The 27,621-nt window shown below is 41.2% G+C and overlaps 1 protein-coding gene across 3 annotated transcripts in view; it reads right to left on the reverse strand.

Moving 5' to 3' along the window:
- Positions 1-27,621, reverse strand: part of TRAF3IP1 (TRAF3 interacting protein 1) — a 275,475-nt gene that overhangs the window by 63,680 nt on the left and 184,174 nt on the right. For 2 of the 3 annotated variants that reach the window (XM_070956771.1, XM_070956773.1), the window contains exons 8-10: positions 21,569-21,589; positions 21,247-21,334; positions 11,701-11,784 (exon numbers count right to left, since the gene is read on the reverse strand). In XM_070956771.1, coding sequence (XP_070812872.1) covers positions 11,701-11,784; positions 21,247-21,334; positions 21,569-21,589 — 193 coding nt within the window. The remainder of the gene's footprint in view (positions 1-11,700; positions 11,785-21,246; positions 21,335-21,568; positions 21,590-27,621) is intronic. The other variant, XM_070956772.1, reaches the window with a different exon arrangement.

Consider the following 27,621-nt stretch of genomic DNA (forward strand, 5'->3'; position numbering starts at 1 on the left):
ATTCAATTGTCCCCTAGAAAGCTTCCAATTTAAAGGAATGCCATTTGGCCTCCAGGGCACCACTGTGGTGTTTATGCAGCTAATCAACAAGGTGTTGCATAAGCACCTCTATAAGGGGGTCCTCATGTATTTGGACAATATTCTCATATTCACCAAAACCCTAGAAGAGCACATTAAACTAGTATATCAGGTACTAAAAAAACTCTTGGCGGGTAAACTATATGCCAAGCTCTCAAAATGTGAATTCCACCAGTCCCGCTAGACTACCTGGGCTATTGGGTATCTAGTGAAGGAGTGGTAATGGACCCAGGCAAAGGCAAAGCCATTTTGGACTGGAAGCCCCTCGCACCTACAAACAGCTTCAAAGCTTCTTGGAGTTTGCAAACTTCTACCGACAGTTCATCCCCTCATTTACTAAGATTGCCCTCCCCATCACCAAACTCCTAGAAGCGGGAGAAGGGTCAAACCGCAGCCCAACCAACCATTGAACTGGACTTTAAAGTGCCAAAAAGTGTTTGAAATGCTAAAAAGATTTTTTGCCATAGAGCCAATCCTCAAACACCCAAACCCAGAGCACCCGTTTATTGTCCAAGCAGATGCCAGCAATGTGACAGTGGCCACAGTCCTTCTTCAAAAGAATTCCAATGGCAATCTGCAGCCCTGCCCCTACACCTCCAAAACTATGACAGAGACAAAAAGGAGGTGGGCAATATGGGAGAAAGAAGCATATGCCATTTGATGGGCCTTATTAACTTGGTGCCACTTTCTCGTAGGCAGACAAGAAGTATGGACAGATCACAAAAACCTGGAGGCACTTAGGACCCAACTGAAACTTTCCCCTAAGCAGGTCAGGTGGGCACAATACTTCAATCGCTTCAATTTCATGATGAACTACATCCCTGGGGGAAAGAATCTACTAGCCGAGCCATTGTCATGAAAGCTCCAATACTGTTGTATTGGAGCTTTCAAATGAGAGGAGGTGGTTCACGCCATGCTTCCCCCTCCCAGCCAGCCTCTCTGGCCACCACCTGAAGACAAGTGTAACGGCAGCGGGCAGGAGATGGCAAAGCTCTAACAAAGATTGAAAAATGAAATGCCTAATGTCCCTTGGTACAAAGAAAACCCAAGATTGCTAACCCTCAGAGATAGGCTAGCATGGAAAGGATCCAAACTATATGTCCCCAACAGCCTGTGCATCCAAGTACTCCAAAGAAGCCATGACTCCATGTAGGCAGGGCACTTTGACTATCTAAAAACCCTACACCTGGCAAGAAGGCAATTTTGGTGGCCAAAAATGAAGAGAGACATTGAGGACTATGTAAAAAGCTGTGTCACCTGCGCAGCTGTGAAAAAGAGACCAGGGAGGCCCTCAGGGCTGCTCCAACAGGTGGCAGATCCCTCCCGCCCATGGGAGAAATCGCTATGGATTTCATTGTGGAACTCCCTGAAAGTGGGGGGAACATGGTCATTTGGATCATGATAGACTTGTTCTCCAAACAAGCCCATTTCATAGCTTGCTCAGCTATGTAAAACACAAACACATCTATAGGCTATACGGTGTTCCCCGCATAATTATTTCTGACAAGGGGAGTCCAATTCACAGCAAAAGTATTGCGGGAGTTCATAAGGTCCATCGGGTCCTCACAACAGTTCAGTTCGGTGTTCCAGATGAGCACTAATGGGGCCATGGAACGTATGAACGCGATGATGGAACAATATTTAAGGTGCTATGTAAACTATCAGCAAACCAATTGGCCAGAACTACTGCCTTTTGCAGAGGCAGCATACAATAACATGGTGCAGAGCAGTACTGGCTTAACCCCTTTCCAGGTCACTAGTGGAATGGAATTTGTCCCCATGCCCGAACTCCCAAGTGAGCCACCCTCCTCCATGTCCCTAACTGAATGGATGGAGTCTTTAAAGAAAGCCTGGGAAAACACAAAGCACTCTCTTCAGGAAGTGGAAAAAACCCATAAGGCGCAAGCCGATAAACACAGAGCCCTCCCAAAAGCCTTTCCATATTGGGAGCAAAGTCTACTACTCAACATACTGCAAGAAACTAGGGCCAAAATTCATAGGGCCTTTCCCCATAGTGAAAGTAATCAACCCAGTTACAGTGCAACTGAAACTTCCCCGCCTGCTAGGGAAAGTGCATCCAGTCTTTCACAGCAGTAGGATCCCAGCTGAAACTGGTAGACTGGCCAGCCCCCAAGCCAATTGTAGTGCAAGGGAAGACACACTACAAAAATCAAAAAAAATCCTAGATTCTAGAATATACAAGGGGAGACTGCAGTACTTAGTACAGTGGAAGGGATATCCACTCTCCGAAGCTACTTGGGTAAAAAGTTGGGATGTGAAAGCAGACAGGTTAGTCAAACAATTTCATGACCAGTACCCTCAGAAGCCAAAGGGACTTCCAGGAGGGGGAAGAGGTGGCTAGTCAAATGCTGATTAACCCCATTTGGTTTCTTTTCTCTCCTAGGAGCTACTTGTCAACTAAGGGGGTCTGATAGTCAACCCTGAAGTGAACCTGGCTGAAGCCATCTTCAGGGTTGCCACACAGCAGTGGGAGGGGGGAAATAGTTAGATGGGATTTTGTAGCCAAGACAATAAAGTTTTCCTGTGGGAACCAGGGACATTCTCACAGGTGGCTGGCCAGAGGAGAAGCAAGTAACCCAGCAACTGGCCAGCACCTGGATTGGACAGTGTGTCCAGTGACTTAGAGGAAAGGGAAAACTTTTACTTTTAATTAGGTGAAGGTCATGGGAAATGTCAGAATCGGCTTTCACCAGTTTATGCAATAAACTGTTCTTTGAGGAGTTCAAGTGCCTTGGAGTTTGTTTTCTATGGGTGCATTACTTGGAACGCTGTTATCTAGTTTGTTTTGCTAGCCCTCTGCCAGTGAAAATGGAGCTCGCCCCCACCCCAGCTCCATTTTCACTGGCAGAAGGCTAGCAAAACAAACTAAAAACAAAAGACAAAAAAAAAACCCCTCCGTTTTTGCTGGCAGAGGGTTGCAGGAGGCCATCGCAGCTGAAAACGGAGCCTGGAAGGGCCACACACGGCCTTCCTGAGCTCCATTTTCGCTGGTGAGGCACCATGGGCCGGTCCTTCACTGTTTCCAGGGTAGCCTTCAGTTTGACACCCTTGGTCTAGCGGCAACTCTTGCCACTTTGAGACTCAACTAACAAAACAAGAAACTCCAACCAAAGGAAGAAGACTGCATCCAAACTGAACAGAGTAAGGAACAAACAACTATTATAAAAAATGAATCTTTAGATAGACCGATGGCAACATATCTCTCATAGAAAAAAAACCCATAAGAACAATATCTCTGCTATTCAGTCCAGTCCAGTCCAATGCCATTACAGCTGAATAATTGATTTCATGTCTTTCTTCTGGAAGAAAGCATGCAGACATCTGGAGAAGAGACACCAGGAGGTGTTCCATGACAGGAAGAAAAGTAGTTCAATCTTCCCCAAGGAAAACAAGAGGTATGCTTTAGGGATAGAAGACTGACTTCTCAGAGGAATGGAATCAACAATTTGTAGAGCAGACAATCAGTTAAGAAAATATGTTATTTCCTAGGAGCAAAGATCAAAGTTGTGACTGAGAGACTTACTAAAATTATTAAGCCACAGATTATTATCCCTTTGTCCTCTTTCATATGGGGATGAATGATATGACAAAGTCTAAAAACAATATCAAACAACTATGAGCAGCTCGGCATGATAGCCAAAGAGTTAGGAGCACAGGTGGTATTTTCATCTGTACTTCCAATAGAAAATCAATATTCAATGAGGGAACAACAGATTTTAGAAGTAAACCACTGGGTTATGGGATAGTGCTGCCAAGACAACTTCAGATTCCCAAACCACAATGTGATTACTTACATAAAGGGCTTCTGGCCAGGGATGGGCTTCATCTCACGAGAACTCAGAAGAATGTGTTTAGAAAACAACTGGCTCAGCTTATTTAAAGGGCTTTAGAATAGAATAGAATTCTTTATTGGCCAAGAGTGATTGGACACACAAGGAATGTGACTTTGGAATTTGTCTTTGGTGCATATGCTCTCAGTGTACATAAAAAGAAAAGATACATTCATCAAGAATCATAAGGTATAACACTTAATGATAGTCATAGGATACAAATAAGCAATTGAATCATACTAGGAAACAATCAATATAAATTGGAAGGATACAGCAATAAGTTACACTCATACAGTCATAGGTTAAAGGGCTTTAAATTAAAACTAAGACAGAATGAGAATGTAAGTCAAAATAGGCAAGAAAATGATAACACCTATGCACTCTAGTTGAGTTCAAATAGCTGGGATCAGATGGACTACATCCCAGAATTGTGAAAAAGTTGGCAAATGTGATCTCAGAACCACTAAATAAAATCTTTCAAAGCTCCTGGAGCACTGGAAAAATACCAGAGAACTGGAAAAGAGCTAATGTAGTTCCGTTTTACAAAAAGGGGAAAAAAGTAGACCCTGGAAACTATGCACTAAGCAGCATGACATCAATACCTGGAAAGATCTTGGAAAAGATAATCAAGCATTGCATTTGTGAGCACCTAGAAATGAACAAGACAATTACTAGAAGCCAACATGGGTTTATAAAAAACAACATGTAAACTAACCTTATTTCCTTCTTTGACAAAGTGACTAAACTCATGGCTAAAGAAAATGATGTGGATATTCTTTATTTAGATTTCAGTAAGCCATTTGGCAAAGTAGACCAGAGCCTACCTCTTGGCAAAATAGAACAATGTGAGATAGATGGATTTGCAATTGGCTGACCAACCACACTTGATGGGTAGTCCTCAATGGAACATCTAGATCAGGGGTGTCAAACTCAAGGCCTGTGGGCCGAATCCGGCCCACAGAGCTGTCCTGGAAACAGCGAAGGACCGGCCCAGGCCAACTGGGCACTGATCTACAACCTGGCAGAAGTCATCTGGGCCGGAACATGGTCAGCCTTACATTTGCGAGGCCAGCCGGAAGCCAGCGAGAGGCCACACCTGTCCTGCCCCCACCCCGCCCCCTAGGCACGTACACAGGAGGTGAGCACACTCCTGGCATCCCTGGGGACCATCTTGCCCCACAGGTTGACTGTGTTCTGAGACAGGGGACGGTGAGGCAGTGGGGCAGTCTCTCACTGTCTCCATAGCCACTGCAAAGTTCAGATCTAAGGCTGACCGTGTTCAGGCCTGGATGGCCGCCACAACTTGTAGATCAGCACCCAGTCGGCCTGGGCCAGGCTGAGGTGACACAGACTGGTCCTTTGCTGTTTCCAGGGGTTGTGGCAGCACTGCTGGTGGCCATGCTGCCTGCAGCCGTGGTTTTTCCATACGGTGGCTGGGATGGTCACAGTGAAAGGGAAGCCTTGGGGGCTGCGAGACCAGGCTCAGAAAGGGACAAGGGGAGGGAGAGAGACTGGCAGCACTTCTCTTTTACTGGGACAGCCCCGCCCCCATTGGAAAGCTCATGCCAGGCGCCTGCCCCTGGTACTTGCGGGCTCCCAGTCCTTTGAATCTGCCAGGCAGGAATTCCACTGGCAAAGCAGGTCCAGGTTTCCCAATCAGTGGGTGGAGGAAAGGCTGCCGAAGCCTTGTACCACACCCTGCACTCTGAGGTGGCGCCCGCAGATGGGGCTTGGCCAGGGGCATCTGTGGGTGAGGCTGCGAGCTGTCGCATCTGGGGGGTGCTGGGGGGCAGAGGTGAGTTTAGGGCATGCTGCAGAGGTTGTACCCCAGCTCAGCACTTGGATGGGTGGATCAGAGAGACACTGCAGCGTGGGCATCTAGCAAGGGAGCCTCTGGGCACATGCAGAGCACCCCTCACTTGCTTTTTGCTTGGGCTAGGGTCTGCAATCAAGAAGCCAGCTATGGCTCTCCAATGGGGGTTTGTCCCAGTGAAAGGGAAGCCTTGCGGACTGCGAGGCCAGGCCAACGAGCAGAGCATGGAAGCTCTGGTGCTGACGCAGCACTGATCTATTCTACAACCTGGTGGTGGCCATCTGGGCTGGAACGCAATCAGCCTTAGATCTGACTCAAGAGGCTGCCCTGCCCCTGGATGTGCTCACAGGAGGCAGAGTATGTGCACGTGGCCTGGTGTCCCTGGGGACCATCTTGTCCCACAGGCTAACTGCGTTCTGAGTGTCCCCCTTTCACCCAGGATGCCAGTGTTTTCCTCCTCCTGTGTGCACACCCAGGGGTGGGGCCAAGGCAGCGGGATGGTCTCTTGCTGGCTCCAGGGTAGCTGCACAGATTGGATCTAAGGCTGGCCATGTTCCGCTCCAGATGGCCTCACCTTCTAGATCAGTGCTGTGCCTGCACCAGTGCCTCCATGCACGGCTCACTGGCCTGGCCTTGCAGTCCCCTTTCACTGGGACTGCCCTGGCCACACATGGGAAAGCCACGGCCATCAGCAGCACTGCCAATCTTCTTCCTGAGCATGGAGGAAGATTGGGACGGCATGAAAAGCGTTTGCAAGCCGACAAGACTTTGGGGCAGCAAAATCCCTTGCTTCAAGCCTCCCATTGGCTTGCAAACGTCTTTTGTACTGTCCCAATCTTGGCATGAAAAGTGTTTGCAAGCTGACAAGACTTTGGGGCAGCAAAATCACCTTGCTTGAAACCTCCCATCAGCTTGTAAACACTCTTTGTGCTGAAACTGGAATGGTGCAAAAGGTGTTTTCAAACCGATGAAGGCTTCAAGCAAAGTGATTTCACTGCCCCAAAATTTCATCGTCTTGTAAATGTTCTTCAGCCAAATCTGATACAAGCCTCAGTTAATAGAGAACAGAGGCCTAAACTACTGTAGTGTGAGATCAATAGCTCAAGATCTTGCACTATTGATCTCGTGTGATCTTTCACTACAGTACTGCATGAACTGCAGGGCATTGGTGCTTCTGCGTGGCTGAGGAGGGTGCCCAGGGGTCGAACAGTAGTGCACGGACTGCAATGGGGATGAAAATGGGAAGCTGCCATTGGCAATGAGTAGGCAGTAGTGAAAAGGGGCTTCCCATTTTGACCTATCCCCACAGCCGTTGCCTCTGCGCCTGGACTCCAGCCTAAAACTGAATGGGCAGACCATACAGTGCCCGAGCACCGTTTGATCCCCCAGGCACCTTCCCCAGTTGCCCGCAAGCACCAATGCTCTACTGGCCCCCCAGGCTTTGGTGCTCACCCTGGATCACCCCTCCCAGACATGTTTCATGATCATGTGAAGTGATATTACCACTTTATACTGCACTATAAACCACTTGGAATATTGCATCCAATTTTGGTCACAATGATACAAAAAAGATATTGAGACCCTAGAAAGAGTGGACAACAACAATGATGATAAAGAAGAGAATACTTCAGAAAATGATGCACCAAGTGGCAGGATAAATTTCTTCCTGCCAACAAACAGCTGACTTTGCTTCCAAGCCATTTGTTTGGCAGCACACTTCCCAGATTTGAACAGAGCAACTAGGAACGGCCCAAGATAACTGTGTACTTGCTTGGGAAGAAGAATATAGACAACTGCAATTCTTGTTGAGAGCAATTGGAACATCGGGTCATCATCTTTTCCTGTCAGGTGTTTGTTTTTTAGGTGCACCTTGGTTTTTAATGTCACATTTTGAAGTTTTTTTCTCTTGCTTTTGACATGTTTAACTAATCATCTAGTTGAATGCTGATTTATTTTATACTTTCTTGCTGGACTGTTAATTTTTTACCTTTTTTATTGCTTTGCTTTGGAGTTAGGATTATATTAAAATGAAAACAAAATATATTAAGAATTCACATTATGCATTATAGATTTTTTATAATGCCCACAAAAAGAAATATAAAAGAAAGGCGAAAGCCAGATCAACTTAATCTCAAAGTGTTCTTGGAAATCTCCCCCCCCCCCCCCCAAAAAAAAAGCTTTTCAATTTACAAGCTTTGAATGAAAATTTAGATTAAAAATTTAATTATTTGATAAATCAACCTAAGGACAATACTCAGATACAGGTACTTGCAGTTAAAGCAAACTTGTAATTGGATGGATTGGAAGTCAATTTGTTGCTGACAGAATTGAAAGAGAAAGAGCTTTGTTTGAGAATTGCAGGGTTGTTGGAGAAGGCTGAAAGGAGATGAATTTAAAAGTCTTAGAGACGGCAGTGATCAGTGGATCAGTGATGAACTGGGCTTTCTTAAAAACAGATGGAGATTATGGAATATTCTGATTGAATATTCAATCAGAAGAAAACTGTTAACAGATGATACAGTTCAACTGGCACAAAAACCCTCTGAATGACAAGTGCTGTGGAGACATTCACAAAAGAGAACTATGACTTTGGGGCATGAGATACCAGGAAATCTCACGTTGTTGGGAAAATTCCAGTTACAATTTTAAGGAAAAGCTTTATTATTAAGAATCAACCAAAGATATCTGATCCTGGAGATAATGATTGCAATGGTGTGTGATAGTTTAGAAGCTGTATTGGACTTTGTGCATGTGAAATACAATAATAGATTGTTAGCAGCATGTTAACTGATTTTTTTTTTATAGTAAATAGATGAAAGGTCAGATTAATTGGGCAAATAGAGCTGTAGAGGTTTTGCAAGGGAGGGGGGAACTATTCAGTGGTTCCTGGCTTCTAAGTATTATTTTTTAACTGCTTATGTCTAAAGCAGGGGTATCAAACTCAATTTCATTGAGGGCCACATCAGGGTTATGTTTGACCTCGGGGGGGGAGGGGGGGGCAGGTGAGTTTGACCAGAGTGGGCACTGTCAGCATGATGACACTTGTGTCGGGGGGCACCTGTGGTGGCCCGAGCGCTCTGCCACCGAAAACTGGCTCCCAAGCTCCGTTTTTGGCTGCAACGGCCTCCTGCAACCCTCTGCCAGTGAAAACGAAGCTCGGGAGGGCCGCATGCAGCCCTTGCAAGCTCTGTTTTCACTGGCAGAGGCATCGCGGGCTGGTTCTTTGCTATTTCCAGGGAGGCCCCACGGGCCAGATCTAAGCCCGCGGACTGGATCTGGCCCCCGGGCCTTGAGTTTGACACCCCTGGTCTAAAGCCTAAACAAAAATGTGTTTGTTCAACAGAAACTTTGATTTTGTGACCAGTTGACAAAAGTTTCATATTTATAGAGACAAAGCAGGCAAATTATTATCTTTTTAAGCAGTTAGAAAAAGAATATATACTTGGACAGCAAATACACAAAGACAGTCAAAACCTCTCAAAAGGATTCAGAAATTAGTAGATTTGCCAGAAAACAACCGTTGAGAGATTTGCTTCGTGTTTGAATGTATTTCTTTCTTGTCAGCATCTTCTGTTCCTGAACTGTTGCCAAGAAAAGCCTAAAGGAGGATGATGGGATGGAGAAGCCCAGCCACAAATTAGGAGATGTAGGCAGCATACCCAGAGTCAGCCATAAAGGACTCAGATTCCTATACACTAATGTTCAAAGTTTACGGAACAAACAGAGTGAACTTGAAGAACTAGTGCATGAAGGCAGGTGGGATGAAATACATGGTACTGGAATGTACTGATGGAAGGATACAAACTATTCAAAAGAAACAGAGCTAACAAAAGAGGAGGCAGAGTTGCATTATATGTAAGAGATCATTACATCATTACAAGAATGCATAAAATCAAGGATGAAAGCCTCCTATAAAGCATATTGGTTAATATAAAAGGGAAAAAGAATGACATTGCCATACTACAATTTTGGCCATTCAACCAAACAAAAGAAAAAAGAAAAAGAAATTTTTGCTAATCATTTAACAATGATTACCATAGTAGTAATTGGGGACTTTAACTACCCTGATTTTAACTGGGAGACAACTCATCATCAAATGGGATATCGAACAAGTTCCTGAAACAACCTAGCTAACAATTTTGTCATCCAGAAGATAGAAGAGGGAACTAGAGGGACAGCTATACAGGACCTACTGTATTTTTCGGTCAATAAGATGCACCCCCCCCAAAAAAGTGGTGGAAATGTCTGTGTGTCTTATAGAGCAAATGTTGCTGAAGCTCCGCCCACCTGCCAGCCCCACCCCTTGGCCTCCCAGCAATTTGCCTCCTTGCAGCAAACAGCCTGGTCAGCTTCAGCACAGTCTGATTTAGCACAAGCAGTTGATTGGCTGTTGGATCGGCCTCCCGGAAAATCGCCGATCAGCTGTTCCAGGCTATAGGGATTACTGCTGTCACCGCCCATCGCCGCCTCCGCACACCCTGTTTTCTGCCTCCGTGCGCTCCATTTTCTGCCTCCGTGCATCCCGTTTTCAGTCCATTCCAGGTGGTGGGGATCGCTGCCGCCTATTACCACCGAACGGTTTTGTTAACAGTTTTGTTAGTAACGTTTTTCAGAACTGGTTTGCCATTGACTCCTTTCTAAGGCTGAGAGAAAATGACTGGCCAAAGATCACCCAGCAGACTTTGTGCCCTAAGGAAGGACTAGAATTCAAAATATCCCAGTCTTTGGCCTGATGCCTTAATCCAGGGGTGTCAAACTCAAGGCCCACAGGCCTGTGGGGGGCTTAGATCTGGCCTGTGGAGCCACCCTGGAAACAGCAAAGGACCGGCCCATGGTGCCTCGGCTCGGCCCAGCCCAGGCTGATCACACACGGCCCTCCTGAGCTCTGTTTTCGTTGGCAAAGTGCTTTAGGAGGCCAATGGATCTTGGCCAAAAATGGATCTTGGGAGGGCCACTAGCAGAGTGCTAGCAAAACAAACTACTAGCAAAAGTGGCATTTGATCACAAGGCAAGGAAGCATTGAGATATGTTTCCCCTTTTGCATTTGAGCATCCAAGAAGGGTCAGAAAAGGAGAAAGAGGAAAGACAAAGAAAAAGAAGGGAAGAATGGAAGAGTGCAAGGAAGGGAAAATAAGGAAAGAGGGGAAGTAAGAAGTAAGAAAGGAAAATGAAGAGGGAAGGAAAAAGAAGGGAAGGAAGGAAGGAAGGAAGGAAGGAAGGAAGGAAGGAAGGAAGGAAGGAAGGAAGGAAGGTTATAATGAGAGGGAGGGAAGCCCTGCCTTAGTACTTGGCCACCAGCAGCCTTGATGCCCTTTCACCATCCATTTGTCTCCTCCTCCATCCATCCCCCTCCATCACTGAGCATGCCTTGGTTACAAAGCTGGGTCTCCTTGCATGGAGAGGGAGTTGGCCTTCCTCTGACCCACATACTTTGCCCTCCCACATATACCATGAGCAACTTGACCAAGGAGGGTGAGCACAGCAGCAGCAGCCTCGAGGAGGAAGTAAGCACAGCTGGGAACCCCCTTGGGGAAGCAGGACTGTGCTGTGCTGGGCTGTGGGGTCCCGGTGCCCTAGGAGCTCAAGGGCCAAGCTGGGCCCTTGCCCTCCACTGCCTAGGCTCTGAACACCCTGTCTGGGGGTCCTCCGCACGGCCTGAGAAGAGACTCCTTTGGAGGACAAGGGTTTGGCCCTCTCCCTGATCTCGTCTTTCTCCGCTGGAGACAATGGATCCCCCCAGCCCTGCCCAGCCCATCACAGGTGCCCCCGACATGAGTGATGTCAAGCTGGCCACGCCCATCCCAGCCACACCCACCTGGCTTCCAGAGGTCAAAGACAACCCAATGAAATAAGAGTTTGACACTCCTACCTTAATCACCACACCAAACTGACTCTCATAGAATAGTTAAGTATATCAATAATATTAAGATTTTTTCATTATTCATAATTTGTCCCTACCTTTCTGGAATTAAAATCTCTGTACTTTGTTGTCGTTTTATACGGGGTGGAGCTGGTCGTGCACTGCTGGGTCGTGGTAGCCTTCTGTTAAGTAGGGAAGAAATTGTTTTAATAGTAAGCAATTACTATTTACTGTTATTGCTATTATTTCTATATAATTCTAAATTAATTTCAAATATCCTCTGTATATATCTTTAATTTCAGATATAAATGCATCTTTGAGAATTAAGCAAGTATGTATTAATGTATCTGAATTATATATCTTTCAATTGTAATATATCCAAACAAGTTTAGATTCTGATTCACATACTTTAAATTACAATCTTAAATTCTAAAAATAAATTCTAGCAACACAAGTGTTTTCACTTATTACTCTTGATCTAAACAGGCTATACACTCTTTATAGACCTGGTTTATGGACAACAAGGTCTGACAGTTACAGCAGAGGTGGAGCAGTCAAGCCCAGTGGCATGCAAACTGTGGCTCCCTAGACTCCTGAGAGGGCAATGTCAAATGGCCAAATTTCAGTTTGTTTGTTCTTAAAAACAGGAGGAAGGAATTAGAAGTCATCACAAACTGAAACTATTTAATAGTTTTATAATCCCATCCCTTCTCTCACAACTCAGATGATAATGTTCAACAAAATGGCTGAACTCAAATGACAATATGATTTCATTTAAATGAAGCAGGTTGCAAATATTTAACTCCTTCAAAACCTTTTTGAAAACCCCAAGGATCTCAAAATAATACAAAAAATATTGGCAAGTATGTGGATACTGCCAAATGCTGATCCAATTGAACAAATGAAAAATTTCTCTCCATTGTTATAAACAGAAAATTTACATTTCTGTCTGTGTGAATATAGGTATTTTCCCCAAGAGGTACTGTTATTTTGGGAAACTATTTTTCTCAACTAACAGAGCATCCAGAGTATAAATAATAACTACTTTTCTACAGTGGCAGCAGAGACTGGGTGGCAGGGCAATGCTTCAGCGTGGGCTGCAGGCAGCAGTGAAATGCACTTACTTTCGCTACCGGTTTGGAAATGTGAGCGCACTTGCGTGTGCCTCTTCTGCACAAACGCAGAGGGTCAAAAATGGGACATAATGATGTCCTGGCAGGTGGGTAGAGCCTCCCACCGTCAGCAGTACCTATTCACACGAGTTGGATAGATCCAGCCAGATTTCACCGCTGGCTGCAGGACACAAAGACAAGAGTCAGCAAGTGCAGTACAGTAGTATTGGCAGCATGACCTGAGCTTTGGCAACAGTAGCAACTGGCTAGTGGCAAGAGCTTGGTGGGGCCAGGGAAAGAACTTTGAAAAGCCAAAAACAGGATGTGCAACGTGAAGTCAAGCCCAATGCCTAGGGACCTTCATGAAAGACTTAGGGCTGTGTGGCTACCTGTGTGGCCAGTGGCCACAAGAGTTGGGGTTACATTGGAGGACTAAAGGCCCCTGAAATGTTTGAGTGCCCACTACCTGTGGCCTTATTCTAGATCACCAGTCCCTCCTGGGTCAGGGGGATGCAGATGATCATCTTCAGAACTGTGCTGAGGAATCTGTTCGAGATCTAATGGACAAATCACTTGGATTCATTCCCAGTTGGAACCAGGCGTGGTTCAGGTGCATTTGAGATGCCTAGGGAAAGGTCTTCCCTGGTTATTTGGGGACAGTTTGATCCTGTTGGACCTGATGAAGTGAACAATTAGATCTCTGTCCTGTCTGGTTGATGGACAAATAAGTAGCAGATGGGTTTAAGCAACAATAAACTTTTCCTGAGGCCTTTTAAGGAGGCTTAGTTCACCTCCTTTAAAAAAAAAACATCATTTGATCCCATTTATCTGGACAATTTTTGTCCAGTTTCCCATCTTCCCTTCTTAGGGAAAGTAATAGAAAAGATGGCTGCTTGGCAGCTTCAGAGGGTCCTAGATGAAATGGATTATCTGGACTCTTACCAATCAGGATTGAAACCTGGGTTTGGCCACCAAGGTTTACATCTTTACATCTCTACCCCTGGTGATCCAACTGACACTGTTGCTGCCCTCTCGAGATGCTTAGAAACTATAGGGGCCTTGATGGAAGACAACTGGCTGCAGCTGAACCCTGGCAAGATCAAATGGCTCTGGACATGGATCTTCAAGATCCGGGACCTCAACTATCTTAGTTTTGGATGGGCTTGCACTCCCCTAGACAGACCTGCTCCACCACTTGGGATTCTCCTGGATTCACGACTCCTGGTCAAAGAGCAGGTGGCAGGCATGGCTAGGAAAGTCTTTGCACACCTTTATGCTGTGTGTCAAGTTGCAGCCTTTCCATGGATCAGGAGTCGCTGAGCTCAGTCATTCAAGCCTTGTCATCTCATGTTTGAACTACTGCAATAGACTCTACATGGGGCTACCCTTGAAGAGCATTTCAATTGCAGCAGAGTGCAGTGGCACGGGCAGTTCTTGGATTTCTTAGGGTAGCTAAGTAGTCATGCCACTACTCCACAAGCTGTACTAGTTGTCAGTTTCCTTCTGGATGCAATTCAAGATGCTGGTTATTACCTTTAAAATCCTGTATGGCATGGGTCTAGGTTATTTGAGGATTCATCTCACCTTGGGACTGAGCCATCATCTCAAGAGTGAGAGGGACACTATGGCCCGTAAGCCAATAAATTCCAGCTGACAGGGTCCCGGAAAAGGCCTTCTCTACCATGGCTCCTGCCTTTTGGAACATCTTACACACTAAGGTGAGATTGGCTCCCATTCTTCTGATCTTCCTTAAGGGCCCAAAGACCTGGCTGTCCCAGATGTCTTGGGGTCCCAATGGGGGACCATCACACTGGACACAGTTCATGAATTATGAGGCAATCATTGGGGGGGGGGCATGACTAGCATCATGGCGGAACAACGGATCTTTTGGGGGCTCCCGAGGGACTGTCGATATCCCAGCTGTTAGGTGGTCCTTTTGGACCTGGGTTGTCTTGTAGGGACGACGAGCAAGGGGAGCACATTCTGTGAATCTCAGGGAACTTGCAAATTCCCTGATAGAGCCGGAAAAGCTCCCTAAACATACGGTTGAGAAGGTGACCATTATGAGTTGCTACGAAGCTGGGGCAGCCACTGCAGAGCACGGAAGCGAAAGGAAGGTGTGATCAGTCTGGGTGAGATATTTTGAATATTTTTTACTACCTTTTAAACTGGATTAAAGAAGAACCTCCTTGGAACAGCAAAGGAGAGTGTGACCTTGAAGGAGGAGGTGGAATTGGGTGTTTTACCTATTCCACCCCCGGAAGAATGGCGGCGAGAAAGGCGGGTGAAGCTAAGAAAATAAAGGAATAAAAGAAAAATTGGCTTATAAAGATTGGGCTAAAGTCTGAATCTGGACTGGATACTTCAATTTTTAAATTGGGGATAATTGACTAAAGAATACGTGTTTAGATGAACCTTTTTGGAACTTTTTATTAAATTTGGACTTTAACTTGCTGTGACGGTACTGTAATGAGGGGAAGAAGGAGAGAGAAATAAAGCAACAGTGCCACCTACAGGCAAAGGTTAAAATTGGAGGATATATTAACAAAGATGAAATGTAACCTTGGGAGCTAAGAAAGTTTGTGAACTAAATTGATAAGCAGTTGTTTTCACTAAACAATTCAAGATATAGAGTGAAACACTGGAGACTTTGTTTTTTCTCTTTGAGAACAGTGCAGCTCTTGGAATCTAAAAGGCAAAAGACAAAACAACAGAGACAAACTAAGGAAATCTACACTGGCATTTTGGAATAAGGCTTTTGTTCTTTTTTTCTTTTTATATATTTTTGTTGTTGTTGTTTCTTTGGTTGACATCAGTGGTTTTTTCTTGAGTTTCTTTCTTTTTCACTGTTGTTTTGGGTTGAATTGTGAATTTGCTTACAGGAATATATATGCTGGATAATGACATTTTTTGGTGGGCCGATTTGGATTACAAAATTTTATTTTATAAACTCCTCTTTTAGAGGTTATTTGGATTAAGGTTGTAAGAACCTGAAGTAAAGAAGTTGGAAAAATTCTGAGAAGGACATCAAAGTTTTTGGACTTGGATTGCAACTGGATTATTCTTTTTTTCCTTTTTTTCTCTCTTCTTTCTTTTTCTTCTTTTTTTTAATCTCTTCTCCTCCCTGTCTTTTTATATTTTTTACACTTGGTGGGTTACAAGATATAAGGCATGGCAAAATGAAGAAAACACAATCAGCGCCAGCTTCAGTGAGTTTGTTTGCAATCTCTAGCCCTGCGGGTCACAGAACATTGGAGGCCATGATACAACAACAAGAAAAATTAGAAAAATCTAATGCCATGCAACTAGAATTGAAAAGCATGATACAAGCTCTCCACGAGGATTTGAAGGAAAGAATAGGCAAGATAGATGAAAGAATGAAGAAAGTGGATTGAATTCGGCAATAAAAAGGAAAAAAGTTTTTAACAGAGAGACTAAAACAGGACATAATTTGCTTACAAGAAGTCCACATTAGAAAACAACATGGAAAAGTTTTGGAATACCCAAAAATGGGGAAATTATGCGCCTCACTTGCACAGCAAAGTAAAAGAGGTGTAGCACTATATATAAATAAGACAATTAAAGCTAAACAAATATTTCTGGATGAGGAAGGAAGAATTTTGATGATGGAGATAATGTTGAATAACAAACAAATATTGTTAGTGGCGATATATGCACCAAATGAGAATCAAGAATATTTCTATAGTAAACTATATAGAAAAATAATAGAACTGGAATATGAGAATATATGTATTGTAGGTGACTTCAATGCAATTGTGGATGCAGAATTGGACTATAAAACTAAAAAAAAGAAATAAAAGAGCTAGGAAGATACTTCCAAAAATCTTTTTTAAAATGGTGGAAGAATTAGATATGCAAGATGCTTGGCGAGGGATACATCCAGACAAAAATCAATATACATTTTATTTTAATAGACATGTCTTGGTCTAGAATAGACATGATGTGGATATCAACTGAGCTACTACCCAATATACAAGAAATAAGTATAGAAGTAAGCACATGAGCAGATCATAATCCAATGAATTATATGGAGAGACTAAAAAAGAAGCTAAGATGGACAATGAACTAAACAATTTTAAAAGAAAAAGAATTTATACAATTTATGGAAAGAGAGCTGGCCTTCTTCAAAGAGAATAGAAAAGAAGAAACATTATTACAAAATGTATGGGATACAGCAAAAGCATATATTAGAGGACTGGCAATAACATATGTGGGAAAAAGGAATAAAAAGAAAAGACAAACTCAAAAGCAATCAGAAGAGGAATATAAGAAGCTAGAGATAGAAAAAAAACCCACAAAAAAAGAATATCAAAAATCAAATGGACTTGAAAAAACATAAACTAAACTTAATAGAAAAAGAAGACTTGGCACAAAAGATTAAGAGAGCTAAACAATACTTTTTTGAAAATGCAAATAAACCAGGAAGATGGTTGGCATATAGACTGAAAAAAGAGCAGAAGAAGCTAATTTACCAACTAATGGATGAGAAAGGGACTTTACATTATAGAAGTGAAGAAAAAAAGGGAATGATCCATGACTACTATGAAAAATTATATAAGCAAGAAGCAATCTCAGAAGAAAAAACAAAACAATATTTGGAAAAAGCTGAATTACCTACAATACCAGAGGCATTTAAAAAGGCACTAGAGGAAAGAATAACAATGATGGAATTCACAGAAGCTATCAAAAGGCAAAAGAATTGCAAAACACCGGGTCCAGATGGACTACCAGCAGAACTGTATAAAACACTACAAAATGTTATAAGTAATATGATGTTGGAAGTATTCAACGACCTGCTGATAGAGGCAAAAATACTGACTTTGTGGATGGAGGCATATACTATATCGAAAGAAGACACAGACTTACAACAGATAAAAAATTACAGACCGATCTCTATGTTGAATGCGGATTATAAGATATTTGCTTCAATTATAGAAGAAAGATTAAAGAGATTCTTAAATGAGTTTATACATACAGATCAAAATGGATTCTTACCTAAAAGACAAATTAAAGACCATATGAGAATAATCTTGAACACATTGGAATATTATGAAGTGCATCCAGGGAAACAAATGACCTTGATTTTCCTTGACATTCAGAAGGCCTTTGACAACGTGAACTGGCAATTTATGCTGATGCAACTAAAAGTTATAGATTTTGGAGAAAAATTTATTAATATGATTAAGACAATATATCATAAGCAATCAGAAAGGATGGTGGTAAATGGAGATATGACTGAAAAGGTTAATATTATGAAGGGTACAAGACAGGGATGTCCTTTATCCCCATTGCTATTTGTATTGACACTGGAGGTATTAAACAGAAATATAAGGCAGGATAAGGGGATAAAGGGTATGGAAATAAAAAAGGAGAAATATAAGTTGCAGGCATTCGCAGATGATTTGGTATTTATCTTAGAAGATCCGCAAGAATCAGGACCAAAGCTATTAAAAAGAATAGAAGAATATGGTGAGGTGGCAGGACTGAAAATTAATAAAGACAAAATGAAAATCTTAGTGAAAAAACAACACAGAAAAACAGAAAAGGGACTTGACAAAAAGATTAGATATCCAGATTACAAAGAAAGTAAAATATTTAGGGATACAATTAACAGCAAGATGTGTAACGATCAAGGAAGACAACTACTATAAGCTAAAATAGCAAATTGAGGTAGATTTGGATAGATGGAAAAACCTGCAATTATTGTTAATAGGAAGAATAGCTACAATTAAAAATGAACATATTACCGAAAATATTGTTTTTATTCCAAACAATCCCGATAAAATTGGAGAAAAAATATTTTGAAGAGCTCAATAAGATAATAGTGAAATATATATGGCAGGGGAAAAAAGTGAGAATCAATCTAAAAATGTTACAAGACGTAAGAGCTAGGGGAGGGTTTGCACTACCAAACTGGGTATTATATTACCAGGCAGCAGCGCTAACTTGGATGAAGGAATGGATTGTATTGAGAAATACAAGGTTATTGACATTGGAGGGACATGACCTGCAATTAGATTGGCATGCTTTTTTATGGTATGGGAAAAATAAGATACATGGTTATTTCCAAAGACACTATATAAGAAATGTTTTGTTATTAATATAGGGAAAAATTAGAGAGCAACACTACTTGAAGATACCAGTCTGACTTTTGACGATGGATGCACTTATACATCCAAATACTATTAATATAGGAAATATTTTTAGATATAAAGATATTTTGTTGGAAAAGGGGGAACTTAAAATGAAATGTGAACTGGAAAAGCAGGGGATTCGTAAAGACAGTTGCAAATACAATCTAGATATTAAAAGGATGCTAAACTTTATGGTTTTTATATGGAACTGACAGAATTGGATAAGGTATTGACAGGAATAGAAGAAAGAATGATAAAAAAAATTGTACAGTTACTTATTGAACATTAAATTAGAAGAACAACAAGTCAAAAAAACAATGAGAGTATGGGCGAAAAACTTTGGTCACATGATAGAGCTAGATAAATGGCAGCAACTATGGGATAGGAATTACAAATTAACATTGTCAACTGCATACAAGGAAAACTTGTATAAGATGTTTTACAGATGGCACTTGTTACCTGAAAGACTGGCAAAAATGTTTAAAGATAAATCAACTAAATGTTGGAAATGTCAACAGACACTGGGGTCAAATTATCATATGTGGTGGCCATATGTGGAAGCAAAAAGATTTGTATGTGGCTGGAGAAGATGATGCAACAACATATTGATTTAAAACCGGAATTGTTCCTGTTGGGGATTTTACCGGGAATTTATAGTAAAGAAACTGTATATTTGATTATTCATGTAATAACCGCAGCTAGAATTGTATTTGCACAAAACTGGAAAAGCAAAGATCCCTATAGATGGAAAAGTGATTAAGAAAATATTAGAATGTGCAGAAAGGAACAGATTAACACTTGCAATTCAAGAAAAGAATGAATCAGATTATTATAATATATGGGAGTTATTTTATCAATGGTTAGAGAATAAATACGAAAGCAATGTATTGTAAAAATAGATAAGAAGAGAAATATTAGGTTTATGTTACTTTATCTGTATTATTATTATTATTATTTAGTATTAATATAAGAATGAATGTAAGAAATTAATTTAAGTTTAATTGTTAAGTCACAAAGAATTTTATATCCAGATGACACACTGTTTAATGAAAGATGGAATGTTTGTATTAAAAGAAAAAACAAAAACAAAAACAATGAATTAAGAGCCCTCGCCCCTCACAGCACAGCCAGCTCCCTCTCTCCCAATATTTTAACTATATTTTTTCTTTAATTGTAACTCAATTGTTATCATTTTAGAAATATTTACCACAGGGTTTTATGCTTTTAATGCTGTAAGCCACCCACAGTTGTTTTGAAATGAGATGGGTGGCAAATTAATCTAATAAATAAATAAATAAATAAATAAATAAATAAATAAATAAATAAATAAATAAATAATAAACATGAAAAAATTGAAATAAATAAAATTTAAGAATTTAACTCAGATATAATATTGGTTTCCTAAACTAGCTTATACTTGGTGATCACCTGATAAGTAATCATTGGGATAATCAAAAGTATTCCAATATCAACATGTTTTGAGTTCAAAACTCAACAGAACATGAAAGTGTTCTGAAAACAAAATGCTTGAAAAACACTTATGTTTGATCAAAACATTAAATGTATTCTGATTATTATTTTTTTAAATCTCAAGCTAACCAATAGAACAGCAGACATCAGTCATAACCCTGCTCCTATTGGATAAAAAGCAGCAATTTCAACAACAATAAGCAAGGAAGCGAAGCAACTACAATTTAAAGCAAGCAAGGTGGTCCAATGGCATTAGATAATTGTATAAGTGACAGCTTTGGGCAATTAGCATGGTGCAGAGTTCTGGTTTTGGGGACTACTTTTGTGTATCATCTTCAAAAGTAAGTAGCAGTCTCAATACAATCATGTAATTCATCTAAGCAGGTAGAAAATGTTTTACATTTCCGTTCCATGACAGGATAAGAGACAGGATCCCAGACAACTGCCACTGCAGTTACCAGCACCTCCTGTGCTGTGAGACACAGGTAATAGAGATAAACATGAGCTAGATGAGCATGGTTGACAGCTAGCTGTCAGAGCAGCCAAAGTTCAAATATCATCACAGAAATATGAACAACATACCTAATTATACATGCACATTATCAGCATGAACTTATTATCTGCAAACTGTCCCCGATAAAGAAAGATGATGTTAGGTTGGATGGGGCCAGCACCAATATATCTTAGTATAGTCACCAGATCTTACAAACACCTTAAGGTGGCTGGACATTTCCAAACATTCAGATGCTTTGTACTTCATTGTGATAATTAAGCAAGTTTAAGAAATATTAAAGTTTTAAATATTAGTTTAATAAGAATGTTTAGACTTTGTAATATATCTTGATTATTAGCATGAATAATATGAGTTATTAATGTTATTAATGAAAGAAAGGATATATAGTCAGACCTTTGAGTGATCTGAGATGGAATTTCATTTGTAAATTCATTATTTTCAGAAATCTTTTCTGTTGTACCAGCATTCAAAACATCTCCCTCTGTGGAATAAAAATAATTTTATTATGTCATTTTGAGGAAATGCCTCCAATATTTGTTCTTGTCTTACTGAAATAGATTTATTAAATTAAATATTATATAGAAATCAAGTCCATTATGTAATGTCTGTCTATTATAGATTATTGGTAGACAAAAAGTTTTAAAATTTGAATTACAATAAAACATATATCTAAATTTCTCAATACTGAAATGAAAATATCATAAAGGCTTATTACCTGCATCACCGAATGATTCACCTGTAAAATAAACATATTATTTTTCAGACTAAGTAGATCAAATAACTTGTTTGTTGTACACAGAACTGAGGACAGAGGATTCAAGTGTACATGAACAGACCTTCCCACCAATTCCAAGATACTCTATCTTGATCATGGGGAAAATAGCATAGTTTTTAAACTACCCAGACAGCAAATAACTTAGGTTGAAAAGTGTTGAAAGCAGTTTTAAAAATCCAATGAAGAATTATGTAGTAGATTCAGATTTAGGACAGAATTCAGTGGTATGTTTCATAATTTTAAAAGCAATTTCCACTCAAGGTACTGCAGTATTATAAAAAAGTATGTTAGCACTACCATGAAATAGTCACAGTGTCATTATAGTTAAGCATATCAATAGAAACAAAAGATAAAGAAATGGCTAATGTACAAATCAAAGAAAAAAAGAGAAATAAACCATCAGCACATCTATCTATGGAGATTTTCAGTCATCCATGTCATGGTTGTGCCAAAGGTGCTTTTTCAGGAGGCAACCGGACTTTCTGGTTTTTCTTTGAAGATGTTTTACTTGTCATCCAAGCAGCTTCTTCAGCACTGAGTGAGAAGCAAAATGTCTTCAAAGAAAAACCAGAAAGGTCAGTTGCTTCTTGAAAAAGCACCTTTGGGACAACCAGTGCATCTATAATTTTTCATTTGTAATGTTTTAAATGTCTGTGTTCCATATAATCAGAATACAACAAAAAGTTATTATGCATGATGTTAGTGTTTATTTATTTATTAAATTTATATTTAATATAAATTAAATATAATTTATAATTCACTGTCAAGCACTCTGTGTGGTTTATAAACATCACAGAAACAGAGGTACAAACATTAAATATGTTGCAATTAAATATGTTGTAAATACATAGCAATTAAATATTCAGTTAGAGAACAAAGAATTCTAGAAGTGAACCACTGGCTAAAGGGTTGGTATCGCCAAAAAAGTTTTGGATTCCTGGGCCATGGTCTGTACTATCACCATGATGGGCTTCTGGCAAGGGATGGGCTGCATCTCACAAAGACTGGGAAGAATGTTTTGGAAAACAACTGGATCAACTTATCAGGAGGGCTTTAAATTAAACTTGAGAGGGGAGGGTGACCAATCTTTAGGATCTCCAGGACTTAATTCCAAATAAAAACCCCTTAGAAAGCAAGTCTCAAATAATGAAGTAAGGAGGGATGGGAAGGAAGACAAACACAAACACCAACTAGGAGACATAGGAAGCATACCCAGTGTCAGACATAAAGATCTCAAGTGCCTATATACAAATGCACAAAGTCTGGGGAACAAACAAGGTGAACTTGAACTATTAATACATGGAGGTAGATATGATATAGTTGGAATAACAGAAACTTGGTGGGATGAAACTCATGACTGGAAAATACTGATAGAAGTATACAAATTGTTCAAAAAAACCAGACCCCATAAAAGAGGAGATGGAGTTGCACAGGGGGTGAAATTCAAAATTTTTCCCTACTGGTTCTGTGGGCATGGCTTGGTGGGGGTGGCTTGGTGGGGGAAGTCATGTGACTGGGTGGGCATGGCCAACTCGACATCACTCATGTCGAGGGGCGCCCCACCCGGTCCCTCCCCTCCCAGCCACTCCTTGTCATGAATGGCAGGAAAATGGGGAGAGGAATTTTCCTGCCTACCATCCTTCCCTCAGTCTGTGCTGAGCTTAAGGAATGGATGACAGGCAGGAAAATTCCCTTCCCCATTTTCCTGTCTTTCACGAAAATGGTTCCATTCCGAATCTTCAGCATTGCAATCCTGGGATACACTAAAGGTTCGGAATGGAGCCTTTTTTGCGAAAGGCAGGAAAATGGGGAGGGGAGTTTTCCTGCCTCTCATCCATTCCTCAGGCTCAGCACAGACTGAGGGAAAAATGGTAGGCAGGAAAATCCCCCTCCCCATTTTCCTGTGGTTCGCAAAAAAAGCTCCATTCTGAACCTTCAGCATTGCAATCTGTTGTGGCCCGCCAGCGGCCTGCATGGATCGTGCTGATCCTGATGAGGAGGAGGCTGGTGTGGTGTTGCACCAGCAGACTGCGCAGCTGGCGCTCGCGTCGGACAGCAAGGAAGCTGAAGAGGATGTGATGCCAGAGGCAGAGACTCAGCCAGGGCCTTCAGAACCTTCAGAGGCTCCTTCCAGTGGAGAGAGCAAAGTGGACTTCTCATATCTGGTTTTCTGGGCTGGTTGCCAACCTTTGTCGAACTTTGTTCTTAATAACTTTGATAAGGACCTTTGCATGGGAAGCCTGCATTCTTGAAAGGAGTTTGTTTGAAATTAAACAGTGTTTGCGAGGCTTGGTGTGTGTCACATTCTCTGGGAATCCAAAGCTGGGGCAGAACACAATCCTGGGATATGCTGAAGGCTCGGAATGCCTCTGCTTCAGCGCAGAATGAGTTTCGCCCATGTCTTTCTGGGTGCAGCGCTTCTGCCTGTTGGGCCACTTGCTGAAGCTTCAAGGTCTTGGTTATCACCTTTAGAGCGCGCCATGGCTTAAGACGGCCTGCTACCACCAATAGCCTCCCACTGACCAGTACGCTCCCATAGAGAGGGGCTCCTCCGGGTGCCGTCGGCCAAACAATGTCAACTGGCGGCCCCCAGGGGGAGAGCCTTCTCTGTGGGGGCACCTACTGTCTGGAACAAGCTCTCCCCGGAGATATGGAGGATCCCGGATCTGCGTACCTTCCGTCGCGCGCTCAAGACGTTCTTATTTCATCAAGCTGGCCTGACCTAAGTTTTTTTTCCCCCTTTTTAAATGGAAATTTTAAATCTGGTTTTAAATTGCTGAGCACATTGTAAGCCGCCCTGAGTCTTCGGAGAAGGGCGGCATATAAATCAAATTAAAAAAAAAAAAAATTATTGGGGTTTTAAATTTTCAGCCAAATTATTTAATTCGTTTTACTTTATTTTAAATTTTGTATTTATATGTTTTATTCTATGGCTGTTCATCGCCCTGAGTCCTTTGGGAGTAGGGCGGTATACAAATTGAAATAATAATAATAATAATAATAATAATAATAATAATAATAATAATAATAATAATAATAATAATAATAATAATATACCCCTCCGAGGAGCTCTACCTTGTCGTGGTGGAGGGGCTTGCGTGCTCTAGTGATCCTAAGGGCTATGCTGAACAGGTGCAACCATATCAGACAGACCTTAGGTGAAGGGCCAGACAAAATCTGCTCCACAACCCATTCAAACATGGTGAATACAGAAAAAATGAAATTTATGCCGGCTGAACCGTCGCCCGGATTAACAAGGGTTCCGTTGGATGCTATGGCTCCTGGGCATTCTACGCAAAATGAGTTACAGGGCTCAACTCCCTCTGCTAGGCAACCAGGGCATGGAGCTGACAAGCTACTGGAAGAAAAACCCAAAAAGCGAAAAATCTGGACCAGGGAAGAAAACACCTCTATTATGAAAGCTTACTATCAGTCTGAGCCAGCAAAACATGGATTTCAAAAAAGAATGTATCAGATTTGGAAGATGAACCATACGGACTGTGACACCAGTGAACAAAGGTTAATGGACCAACGACGTGTAATCCTAAACCACAAATTTTTCACTACAGAAGAATTAATAGCAATAGAAGAGAAAGCAATTAATGGTCTGAGTACAACAACAAAGAAGAGTAACATCAAGAATGATTTCCAGACTCAAAAGCAAATTGAGGAAGAAAGGGAAGACGAGGATACTGAAATGGATGAAGATAAAGAACAAGGAAGCACTAAAGAACAAACACCAACAGATAGTGCTCAATTAGCTGGAAAAATAAAGCACCAAATGGAAGATGATGAAAGAACACGTTTGCCAAAGCTGAACCAAGTGAACCGGAAAGAATTGAAAAATGTACTAAAAAAGGTCAATGAGGCTGTGCAAACTATTCGAACCACTACATTAGCCGAAACTAACCAACTGATGTATGCAGCAGCTGTCATAACCACCAAAGAACTGGGGTTGAAAATACAAAAGAACCAAAGAGGCAAGAAGAGGAAGCCTAAGTGGAAAATTCGGTTAGAATTGAAGATCAAAAAAGTACATGGAGATTTGAGCAACTTGAAGAACCTAAGGCAAGGTCAGCTAAAGAACAAGCAGGTCAAAAGCAGCCTGGAAGCAAGATACGATCTAAGGAATAAGGAGATTGCAGCAGTAATTGAAGAGCTGAAGCAGAGGGTTGTTGCCATCGCTGAAAAGATTAAAAGGTATGAAAACCGAGTAACTCAGTTCAAGGAAAACTCACAGTTCAGAGCAAATCAGCACCAGTTTTATAAGAATTTAGAAAATGGAAACGGAGTAACAACAAATGAAAAGCCTGATAAAGAGAAAGCTCTGAAATTCTGGAAGAATTTGTGGGAAAACAACAAGAAGCACAACAGAAATGCAAAATGGATCAAACAGGTTGAGGACTCTATTAAAGTGCATAAAATGGAAGACGTGAAAATAACAAAAGCAATGGTGCAAAGACAGTCAAGAAAAGTGAAGAACTGGAGTGCACCTGGACCGGATGAGCTGCATGGCTTCTGGTTAAAGGCACTTACAAGTCTGCACAAAAGATTGGCAACCCAGATGAACCAGATCCTAAAAACACCTGAAAATGATGGATGGATGACAACTGGAAGGACATTTTTGATCCAAAAGGATAAAGAAAAAGGAAAGGACCCTGGAAACTATAGGCCAATCACCTGCTTGCCAACAACATACAAGCTTCTTACTGGTATCATTGCAAACCAAATCTATGGATACCTGGAAAGAAATAACTTGCTTCCTGTAGAACAGAAAGGATGCTGCAAAAACTCAAGAGGAACAAAAGATCAATTGCTGATCGACAAGCTAATCCTAAAGAACTCAAAGAAAAGACGAACCAACCTGTTCATGGCTTGGATAGACTATAAGAAAGCATTTGATTCAGTTCCCCATAGCTGGATCAAGAAATGCCTGGAAATATTAGGCATCAGCAGCAACATACAAAAATTCATGGAATCTTCAATGAACCTCTGGAAAACAAAACTTATGGCTAATGAAGAAGAACTGGGTGAAGTTGAAATTAAACGAGGCATTTTCCAGGGCAATTCCCTTTCACCCCTACTTTTTATACTCTCAATGCTACCACTGACAATCATTTTGAAGAAGATGAACTGTGGATACGAACTTGCAAAGAAAGGACTGAAAATCTCGCACTTGATGTACATGGATGATTTAAAGCTGTTTGGTAAAACAAAAGCTGAACTGAATTTATTAATTGAAAACACAAAAGAATTCAGCCAAGACATTGGTATGCAGTTTGGAATTGACAAATGTGCAACAATAGCAACCAAAGCAGGCAAGATCATAAAAGAGGATGAAATAGAACTAGAGAATGAAGAAATGATAAAGGCAGTAAAATCAGAAGAAGGCTACAAGTACTTGGGGATTTTAGAAGCCTCTGACTTAATGCATAATAAAGTCAAGGAATTAACTTCAGCCAAGTACATTCGGCGAATTCGTAAGGTATTAATGTCCAAATTGAGTGGAGGAAACATAATAAAAGCCATAAATACCTGGGCTATACCTGTGATTAGATACTCTGCAGGAATAATTGACTGGACCCAGATGGAGTTAGACAATTTGGACAGAAAAACAAGGAAGCTTATGACAATGAATCATGCCTTGCACCCTAAAAGTGATGTTGACCGATTATATTTACCAAGAGCAGAGGGTGGTCGAGGACTCCTACAAGTAAAGCAGACTGTGGAAGAAGAAAAATGCAGCTTGAATGATTACATCCAGAAAAGTGAAGAACCAATGATTAAGGAAGTAAATAAAGGAGGCCTTTTAAAGACAACTAAAACAAAAGCAGAATATAAGAAAGAAGTAATTGAGCAGCAAGCTGAAAATTGGAAACACAAAGCTCTGCATGGCCAATACTTGAAAAGTATTGAAGGCAAAGCTGACCAGAAACTAACTTGGAACTGGTTAAGATCAGGAGTACTGAAAAAAGAAACTGAAAGCTTTATTT

Source organism: Pituophis catenifer, unplaced genomic scaffold (genome assembly GCF_029215685.1).
Source record: "Pituophis catenifer annectens isolate HBS135680 unplaced genomic scaffold, rPitCat1.0.hap2 SCAF_1, whole genome shotgun sequence".
NCBI classification, from domain to species: domain Eukaryota; kingdom Metazoa; phylum Chordata; class Lepidosauria; order Squamata; family Colubridae; genus Pituophis; species Pituophis catenifer.